This window comes from Rhagoletis pomonella, unplaced genomic scaffold (genome assembly GCF_013731165.1).
Source record: "Rhagoletis pomonella isolate Grant_MI unplaced genomic scaffold, Rhpom_1.0 Rhpom_scaffold_01033, whole genome shotgun sequence".
Lineage (NCBI taxonomy): Eukaryota > Metazoa > Arthropoda > Insecta > Diptera > Tephritidae > Rhagoletis > Rhagoletis pomonella.
In genome coordinates, this window is record NW_023459587.1 from 32,051 (window position 1) to 43,365 (window position 11,315).

The following is an 11,315-nucleotide window of genomic DNA, read 5'->3' on the forward strand; positions in this document are numbered from 1 at the left end:
GCGTAGCCAATCGACTGCCTCTGCTGAAAGTCGCTGCAAAGATCCCGACTACAGAACTCAGATTCAGAACAAACTTTCACTCTGTCATCCAGCTTCGATCGCTCCGCGAAGATATTTATAGGACCTCTACTCCGGGGCAGTCATGCTCCCATTCGCTACTTGATATAATCTGTTTGGCTAAGTATCTGTTCGGGCAAGCCTCGGAAGACTCTGATCCATTTTCTCCGGTTCGAAGTCAAAGATTTTGAGGATTGTCGAGTGCCCGTAAGCCGTGTTCATCGGCGTAGCCAGAATGAAATTTAGGGGGGGGCTCGACCCTATTAAGCTGGCATTCCAGGGTATTATTTTATATATATATAAGGAAAATTTGAAAGTTAGGGGGGGGGCGGGGGCTCGAGCCCCCCTCTGCCCCTACACAATCGCTTCCTGTCCAGGATCAAGTCCATAAACTTTACACTGTCAGACAGCATAAATGCAGTGCAACTATCCCAGTTAAGGGAAGCCGGATATGCAGAACTTTATGTCTCTTGGTAAATAATTCAAGCCCCTTGCGCAGGCAAGAACATTCGCCTGACGTCGTTTACCATGACTATCCATAGAAAGGGTGAAAAATGAACACCTCCCTGCCGAGTACCCCTGCTCACTTACTCTCGACAGAGGCGTTACACCATTCCGGCATAACAGTTCTTGTCGTGAACCATGCGGGAGATTAGCCTAACTAAGCAGTTAAGACTCCGAGTTTAATCAGGGTTTTTGTTATCGCCCTAGGTAATACATAAGCGAAAGCCGAAGAGGTTTCTTTAATGAAATAAGTCCGAAGTAATTATTTATTCGAATTTCATTTATTTATTTTGAAAACGTAGCACCATCATGACGATGCTGTAAATCGTACGAGTAATCTATATGTAATAACAAAAAAGATAAAACAACGAATTATAGATTTTATTAGTTACTACACTGAAATGCTCACTTATGCTAACATACCTTAAGTGCTGTGCTCACTGATAAGGGCTCAATTCCCGCAATAGTTATATTACGTGGCGCCTGCGATTGCATTAGCATCAAACGAATGGCCTTCTGATTGCGTACATCAAGGCTATACCAGTTAATGTCATAGATGCCAGAGCAAAACTGATCATTCTATGAGGAAACATATTCGTACATTCAAACACATGAAATCAACTAAGACAACGTTCAATAACTTTATGCTTACACATGTTTCAATGCGTGTACCCAAGATGCAATACATATACAACCAAAGAAAGCAGACCAGTATATACACGTAAGCACCAGGCCAATCCTTCAGCATGATTATGAGCAAGGTGCTCAAGATGCCCAATGTAGTGCATACAATATGCGCAGAGATAGTCCAAAAGAATAGCAAATTGCAATTATCATTGAATCTGCGTTAAATCGAAATACGAAAATATACGTACATACATACAAAGCATTCATTAGTGAATTCAAGCAGTACACAGCCATCCGATGGACACTTACGTTAAGTAGAATTGATGCCATTCCACAATGTCATCAACCATTTTGGTTATGCGCTTATCATGAGTATTCTGTTCTATCACTTCATGGAGGTCACTTACTTTGAGTTCGAATATATCAAAAAAGAATATTGAATGCGTTAAATAAAGAAATAAATACAAGTCTCCAGCATATAATCCGAAGGCTGCTATTAGAACACACATTGCATTAAAGCCGTTATTAACCCAATAACCATGCGGTGAATTAATATCGAAACCGGGTACTTCACATAACAATACCTGGTGCCGTTCGCCTTTGAGGATATACAATACCACTGGTGTGCATACAATTATTAGCGCCGTTATCGAATAAGCAACTCCGATTGTAATTAAAATCCTTTTCATATTCCTATTCCATTGCACCAATTTTTCCTCGTATCTCCTGCCCATTACTTGGTATTTCTCATAGATTTCTCCAAGTTGCACAGCAAGTTTACGATAAAGCTTTGCGTACAGCAACGCCGACATCAATTTCACCATACCTTGAGCGTTACAGCTTACAGGTGAGAAGACATCCAACATCACTGTCCAATCCGTAGCAATATATTTGTTGATCGTATACACAGAGCAAAGATAATACGCGAAAATAGCTACCATCACAAACGCAGTTTTTGAATTGACTTTGAAATCCTTGGAGGTTACGTCAACGCCAAGCAATCGAGAGCATATTTTTATAACCAAAAGTATTTTATCGTAAACATCAGATGGGCGCTCTGGCTTTAGCCTTGGCATCTTGCGACAAAATCAGCGAATTTCCAAAGGTATCAGAATTTATTTTGGATTTATATTTGTTACTTGCATCCGTGTCAGCTTGAGTTTCAGGAATGTGAGAAAGTAAATTAAACTATGTACAAATTTATAGGAATATGGCGTTTAAGGTTTGGTCACTCTCCCACGAACGTCTGTTAGCTTCCGCATGTTCTTGACATGCTAATAGAGTTATTATCGCCTTATTGTAGTATACGAAATGCTGGCAGATATAATTGATTGCAATTAGTGCGGAGGGTATTTTGTGTTCCAATTTGAAAGATTGCTTTGCGTTGCTGACACCATTCTACGCTGACATATTTACTGATATTGGCAACAACTTAATACTGAAAGGGGAACTGTACAGCAAGTGAACGACTGTCGAGAAAATTTAATAAGTTCTTTTTATTGAGAGCTAAACTTCAGTGTCTGCCGTAGCCGCTTGTTTAGAGTTTCGTGCTACAACTTTGGTAGAACTCATAGCTGATGGCCTTTTCGTGCAACACCCAAGTGTTTGGAGTTCTATAACACTTTTGTAAGGCATATCTGGTCAGCGTGTAAAAGAGTTCGAAAAAAGTCCCTTTTAATAATTAGGAAGTACCACTGTGCGCTGGCTGGTAAATAAAATAATACACCGAGTCCTTAAAGAAATAGTAATTTTTTAAAGAAGGCAAAGCAAATCCTCTATGCGATCAATTGTAATAAGAACAAAATTTCAAGTCACAGATAGTCCTAAAAGACTTTGGCAGCTATCCCATTAGAGCGAATGCTATCCATACCTGTTCGCGTGTTTTTTTTTTTTTTGATAGTAAACATGAAATTACCTTTTACAAACATATTTATATATGTAACGGGTGATTTTTTTGAGGTTAGGATTTTCATGCATTAGTATTTGACAGATCACGTGGGATTTCAGACATGGTGTCAAAGAGAAAGATGCTCAGTATGCTTTGACATTTCATCATGAATAGACTTACTAACGAGCAACGCTTGCAAATCATTGAATTTTATTACCAAAATCAGTGTTCGGTTCGAAATGTGTTTCGCGCTTTACGTCCGATTTATGGTCTACATAATCGACCAAGTGAGCAAACAATTAATGCGATTGTGACCAAGTTTCGCACTCAGTTTACTTTATTGGACATTAAACCAACCACACGAATGCGTACAGTGCGTACAGAAGAGAATATTGCGTCTGTTTCTGAGAGTGTTGCTGAAGACCGTGAAATGTCGATTCGTCGCCGTTCGCAGCAATTGGGTTTGTGTTATTCGACCACATGGAAGATTTTACGCAAAGATCTTGGTGTAAAACCGTATAAAATACAGCTCGTGCAAGAACTGAAGCCGAACGATCTGCCACAACGTCGAATTTTCAGTGAATGGGCCCTAGAAAAGTTGGCAGAAAATCCGCTTTTTTATCGACAAATTTTGTTCAGCGATGAGGCTCATTTCTGGTTGAATGGCTTCGTAAATAAGCAAAATTGCCGCATTTGGAGTGAAGAGCAACCAGAAGCCGTTCAAGAACTGCCCATGCATCCCGAAAAATGCACTGTTTGGTGTGGTTTGTACGCTGGTGGAATCATTGGACCGTATTTTTTCAAAGATGCTGTTGGACGCAACGTTACGGTGAATGGCGATCGCTATCGTTCGATGCTAACAAACTTTTTTGTTGCCAAAAATGGAAGAACTGAACTTGGTTGACATGTGGTTTCAACAAGATGGCGCTACATGCCACACAGCTCGCGATTCTATGGCCATTTTGAGGGAAAACTTCGGAGAACAATTCATCTCAAGAAATGGACCGGTAAGTTGGCCACCAAGATCATGCGATTTGACGCCTTTAGACTATTTTTTTTTGTGGGGCTACGTCAAGTCTAAAGTCTACAGAAATAAGCCAGCAACTATTCCAGCTTTGGAAGACAACATTTCCGAAGAAATTCGGGCTATTCCGGCCGAAATGCTCGAAAAAGTTGCCCAAAATTGGACTTTCCGAATGGACCACGTAAGACGCAGCCGCGGTCAACATTTAAATGAAATTATCTTCAAAAAGTAAATGTCATGGACCAATCTAACGTTTCAAATAAAGAACCGATGAGATTTTGCAAATTTTATGCGTTTTTTTTTAAAAAAAAGTTATCAAGCTCTTAAAAAATCACCCGATACATATGAATGCCCATTAAGGGCGCTGAGCCGGCAAACCTGCTCAAATGGCTCAAGCAAAGCATTAAAAGCTCTATGATAAAAAAGAAGCATCGACGACTAGGAAGCCTTAAAGCGAAACCACAGACGACCGTAGAAATATGACTACTCTAATGGGGATTATATTTAATTACATACGAGTATACATACTACATACATATGTATAAATACAAATATATAAGTATGTATATACATATGAAAATATGACTAAAAATACAAAGCGTTCGCTGACTGATGAATGGAAAACTATGAATACAATACAGTGGAAAAATATAATTAGGGAAGAGACATTTTGGTAAGTTTAGAGCATTCTTCTTTGTTTAAAAATGTTCATTATTATTATAATTTTTTTTTTTGTGAAAGTATAGCTTGATATCTAAAAATAAAAAAAACAAAATTTGAAAACTTTTTAAGTATACAGTTTTGTAGCCAATTAAACTTTATCGTAATAAAGGGTAAATTTGAAATAGCTAGGACATACTGTTCATTTTTGGCTATTTTTTGTTCACCCATTTTCTTCTTTACAAAGTTTGTTCGACTATTTTTTTTTGTATGGAGCAAATAAGCAAGAACTTTTACAAAAAAAAAGCTAAACATCAGCAGTAAAGCTATTTCAAATTTGCCCTTTAATTGGATGGTCTACAAAACTGCATACCCAGAATGTATCGAAGATATCGAATTAAAAAACTCTAAATTTTAATGCAACTTTGTCGAACATAGCTTTTGTTATATAATAAGCTACACTTTCATATGCAAACATTTTACTTTAAATAAAAGAAAAGAAAATAGGAAACAAATGCTAAAATTTCTCCTCTTCTCTACTTATATTTTCGCCACTGTAGTTTCATTGAACCAAGAAGTACCAATGGGCTATTATTATTTCATGTGTGCTTGGGAATGTGTGTACATGCATGTATGTTGGCTTCACACACATATGTTAATGCGAAAGCAATCAAAGCAATCCATAAATCATGCATAGTTAGGTACATAAATACCTATTTGAAAAACAATACGCACACAATATTTAGTAAGGTAAGGTATCATTACAGCTGCCGGAAATAGCTCGAATCGCCATAGTGCACTACCATGGCTAATTTTATGTTTAAATGGAATTTGCAGAAGAAAAGAAATCCAACGCGTAATCAACCACACTATATACATATAAACAAATGGTGCGAATTGAATTAATCGATTTTTTTTTTGTTTTGTTAATAGCATAGCACAAGGATTTGTTTATTGTGGGAACTGAGCCATTTTTGATTAATGAACTTATTAAACTTTTGTTCTTTGTGAATAATTACGCTTATTGAGTTTGAGTGCCGACATATACATAGCAGGTCATACATACATATGTATAAGATAATCGAATTCAATTTTCCTAACACTTCCATTTGTTTGGCGCTGTAACTGCCTGAGCGATTTGGACCAAGTCGAATAAGTGCCCCAGCCGTTCGCTAGCATACGCCAGCAATTGTATGCTTTAGCAAAAGTGTTGTGCCTTAGTAAAGAAATCACACGACAGAAAGTCGCCCTCTCTGAAACCACGGAAAGGTCCTTCCCAATTCTGACGAAGCTGGTGGCCTTGCTCATTGTCATTTTACACAGCCGAATCTGTTTCGCGGGGATACCAAATTCACACATCGTAGCGTATAAACAACTCCTCTTAGTGCTGTCAAAAGCGGCTTTGAGTGTTGATCCCTTTCTCGTGAGTCTTTCCAAGGTTTGGCCGGTGATCGGCGACGGGGTCTTTCTCCAACTACGAATCCAATACCAAATTCGCGCTCCTTTACGTGGCAACTGTAGAGACGTCGCAAGGCTTACCTTGCCCTGCCCCTACGATCGCATTTATTGGATGGCGATGATTACAGCCTGTGTCAAGGGGCCGGATCTTACAGGTGCATACTCTCAAATCATAGGCTTTAATACGTTTTTCGTGGTCGTCATCAGAAAAAGGGGGTTTCATCCGAGGCTGTTTATTCGTTTTCATTGGGCGGGGTTTTAACGTGGCGGTACCCAAACCCAGCGCACGCGAAGTTTTACGCTCTCTCACCTTAGCTCGCACCCAAACTCGTGTTTGGTCGCTACCCAGAGGATAGGGTTGATAGGGCAGATGAATGGCGGTCAAAAGTTTTTCCCACTTACTTGGACTGCTGCATACGGAGGCATCCTGCAGCCCCATATATTTCCGTAGAACCTCAATTTTCGGTATGAGACATTTATGAATAGACATAAATTAAGAAAAAAAAAAATTGGCATGATCTATTTATTTTAAAGCATGCTTCCCATATAAATCTAACCTCAAAAACGTCTCAAAAAAGCTGTAAAAAGTGAACCGATGAACATATAATTCTGAAATTTTGTCCATATGTTAGTAATAATATTATAACTAAACATCCAAAAAATAGGAGTAATCGATTTATTCTAACATATACCTCCTATGCAAACTTAGCCCCAAAAAACGCCTTAAAAATACCATAACTGCCATCAGTACTATATGAGGTTACGTTAAAATTCGCAAATATGTGCCAATTTTTTTCTGAAATAGTAGGAAGGCGAAGAAAGATTAAGTTTTCGTCCATCAAAAGTGTCAAAGTTAGCATTTGTAAAGTGTAATTTTTTTCTCTAATCTGTCTACTAAGTAAGTGCTACATTTTCATATCAACCTACAACAAAAACAATAAAAACAACGTTACAAAAATAACAAATTACCTAAATGAACAAAAATCTCAATTAATTTTTAATAAAAATTTAATTTTCAAAAAATTGTATATTTCGCGCCGAAGCACCACTGTGCAGCGCCTTGAACACATTTACTAAACACTTTCTTATCGCAAACATTTTTCTCTTTCTCTTTTCAGTTACAACGTCTATTACTTTTCACGCTGCTATATGGTCTGGCCATTGCCCAGGACTATCAAGACTACCAGGAGAACACCCCGCGTCCTGCACCAATAAGACTGCGTCCCAACGCTGGTTTGGCAGATGCCCCGCGGCCCACACCCGTGCCCATTCTGAAACAAATCAACAAGTAAGTTACCCGAAAGGCAGTCAATTTCGAGAAAATCTTGATTTATTTTTTCAACTTTGCAGACACAATGAAGACGGTTCCTACACTTATGGTTATGAGGGCGCAGATGGCTCATTCAAAATCGAAACAAAGCTGGCGACCGGTGAAGTGAAGGGCAAATATGGTTATGTGGATGAAACCGGCAAGGTACGCGTCGTGGAATATGGCGCAAATCAATATGGCTTCCAGCCATCTGGTGAAGGTATCACTGTAGCGCCACCCACGCTAGTGGATGAAACAGCAAAGGAGGAGCCAGACTATGAAGATGAACCTGTGCGTCCTCAGCGTCCTTATGTAAGTGAGAATACAAACGCAATTTAGTTTAACTTTAGCTATCGTCAAACTTTCTACATATTAAAGCGTCCACCACGCCCGCAGCAACCGCGTCCTGCACCTGCACCTGCACCACGTCCACAGCCACAACCACAGCCGCAGCCACAATACTTCCAATATGAAGAGGAAGTTGAGCAGGAACCAGAGCCACCACGCCGCATTCAATATGCACCACAGCCACAGCAAATTTCCGCCGGCCCAGCGCCACCAAGAATACAAGTGCCAGGTGCGCAACGTTCCACCGACGTCTTATATTCACCACTACAACGTCCAGCACGCCCTGAACCGGATTATTCACAAACACAGGTATGCGGGCGCATACTATCTCTGGTTACGAATTTTTTCAATTAATTTTTTTTCATTTATTTTTCATACGCACAGAACTTTGGCGGTGGCCCATCAAATGTACGCATCTCCCGACCCGTCTATGCACCCGCACCGGTACAACCTGCCCCCGCCAGTGCACGCGCTAACAACTTCTTAGGTCCGCCATCCGGTGGTCGTCCCATATTGGATCAGTTTGGACCAGCGCCGCAGACACGTCCGGTGCAACAGGCCGCACCAGCGCCGCTACCCCGCTATCAACCACAGATCAATCATCAACCGCAGGCGCAGGGACGCGCTGGTGGCGGTGGTGGCAGTTTGTTGGATCAATTAGCGCGAGATTATGCTCTACCACAAGGCAATGCCCAGCCTTTGCATGATATTTCATTTGGTTACTATTGAGCGGATAGTCAACGTGGGCTTTTCGGAGTTTTGTAAATGTATGTGTATAGTATTTTAATAAAATCGAGAAACTGAGATTGTAAATCTTTGTAAAATTGCCAGTAAATGATTTCCAAGTTATGTGAATGAGAAAATCTTCTTGTCGATTTGTACTTAAAAAAAAAAAAAGTAAGTGCGCCTGGGCCACACTGTAGAAGTGAAACTTACGTTACTTATCTATCTATACATACACACATCAGCTTTTGCTTAAGGTTATATTTTTTTCGATTTTTTTCTATCAGTGTAGATCCCTACCTCTACCGGTGTTCGTTTTAATAACATTCATGTTATTCTGTTTTTCCATTATCTTCATTTTTATCTTCATACTCTATCGATATAACGTCCATCAAAATATCGATAATAAAATCGATGACAAATTCGACAAAGATCGATAACAAAATCGACAAAGATCGATAACAAAATCGATAAATATCGATAGCAAAATCGATAAATGTCGATAACAAAATCGATAAATATCGATAACAAAATCGATTTATATCAATAACAAAATCGATAATTATCGCTTAAGTCGATAAATAACGGTAACAAAATCGATGAATATCGATAACAAAATCGATAAATATCGATAACAAAACGGATAAAAATATCGATTATTTAATCGATAAGTCTCGACAATCTCTAAAATCCCAAAATAGTTCCCAGATTGAGTCTCTGTGTCTCTCTCTATACCCTTTCCTCCTTAATTACATTTATTTTAATCTTTCTTCCCCTATCTTCATCTTTACTTTTATCGGTATCCTCATCCTGATCTTTGTTTTTACTTTTATGTTTATCATTTTCTTCATCAACATATTCCCCTTCACCTTTGCCCTTATATATATAAGTAAAGTGTTTAAATTTACCTGGGTCTTCATTTTTTATTGGTCACTCATTATATGGACAAACCCGATTATCACATATGCAGCACTGGCCTAGTGGCCAAAAGTCAGGCAAAATGGTTATGGCGCTGGGGAAGTTTACTGATGAGTCTGTGCAGCCATTACAGGAGCCACGTGAATCTGCTCGGCAAAAGAACTGGTAATCTTTACTTCCATACTTATTGACAATGAGGCTTCCGGTGGCGCTTTGCGTTTCAGCAACTTAGTGAACACAAGGCTTATTGACTTTCATAAGCGCTTGTTGGTTTTAAAACCATTCTTTGAGGATCAAACCTTCAGATAAAATGCTACCGTAATTAGTCTTGAACAAGCCCTATAAGGTAAAGATTCTTGAAAGGGACACTGTCAGAGTGTGGTATACTGCTGGATGTGTGCTCGAAGTTGGCAATGCTGGTACCGGGGACGGACAGAACTAAAATTACTTGGGTCAGAACGGGGTTTATATGGTCCCAATAGAGTTATGTAGCCTTTCTGAGCTCCTAAGGGAAAAGGCACCCTGAAAGCATTATAACATCCTCTAGGACAATCGCGGAATGATTTCTGGATTTAAGTCGAGAGGGTTTCACGGACTACCTGACCTTGACTAACTTGAAGTTCTGCCTAAAATTAGGAACATGGCATCCTATAAAATGCCTAATTTCATAAATGCCCTAAGGATGGAGTAAATTTGTGTGAGGCCAGCTCACAAAACACTCAAAAAATTGGCTCAATAAAAATTTTGTCAAAATGTATTGGAAAATATCTAAACAATGAAAAAAAGAGTTCAAAGACATTTTGGTAAATTTTTTCTGTTTTTGTACTCTTTTTGGTACGCAAAAAAAGAAGTAAGTGGCAACCGTACCTGTGGTAAGTTATTTTTACGAAAACTCTTTTTAATACGAGTACATATTTCCTCTTTTTAGTTTTCATGTTTACCTACATACATAGATATTTGATTTTTAAGATTGTGTGCTATTATAGCCACAGTGCGCCGTCGCAGAAGCTTTATCAGCAGCAAATACGATGGCCTTCAAACTGTTTTGATTCGTACACACGGTACGCTAAAGTAGTATGCGGCGAATATGTATTGCCTGCTTTTAGGCGCTAAAAGAAAAAAACAATGCTGCCTTTTTATATATAGTATATTACAAATTACATCATTTATTGTACAAAATTTACGAACAATGAAGGAGCAATAAATGTAACTATTTTTTAAACAGAACAGCACAATAATAAAATAATAAATACTTAAACCAACAAAGATGCAAAAATACGTAAATAATCGAATTTAAAGGTTTTTCATAAAAGAAGGGACCCGACAGTCGGCTTCACATACACAGAGGCGAGCAGGGCAGAGGCGATTCGACATCAGGCTGTTGCGGTCCAGATTAACAGAAAGTTGCAGGCAAGCGAAGACATGACACCCACGTTATGTATTCTGGATTCCAGTTGTATATAGTTTATAAGATTTTCGTGTAATTCATTGGATCTTGAAACAGAGAATGCACTTTACTACTGATAGTAGAACTCTGTAAAGAAGATGACGTTTTAAAAAGAACTATTTATGTAAGTAAACGGGTTGTAAGAATTAGGTAAATGAAGCACTTAAAGAAGTGAGGTTTGGCTGAGGATGACGGAGCAAAAACTAAACTAAGTGCGGGAGTGAGATAGAAGAGAATTTAGTGTGAAAGTGCAGAGTTGACGATAGGAGCCACAGATGTAAAATGGATGGGTGACATACGCAAATAAATGCCAATATTAATATAAATATTTTTTTTTTATCAAAATCTCTTT

At 38.8% G+C, this 11,315-nt stretch overlaps 1 protein-coding gene across 1 annotated transcript in view; it reads left to right on the plus strand.

The window, feature by feature from the left end:
• Positions 1-8,717, plus strand: part of LOC118751839 (pollen-specific leucine-rich repeat extensin-like protein 1) — a gene marked incomplete at its 3' end in the record, with an annotated part of 33,136 nt that extends 24,419 nt beyond the window's left edge. The window contains 4 exon segments of the mRNA XM_036486664.1: positions 7,337-7,506; positions 7,569-7,839; positions 7,906-8,184; positions 8,260-8,717. Of these exon segments, the coding sequence (XP_036342557.1) occupies positions 7,337-7,506; positions 7,569-7,839; positions 7,906-8,184; positions 8,260-8,604 (1,065 nt within the window).
• Between the last annotated feature and the right edge of the window lie 2,598 nt (positions 8,718-11,315).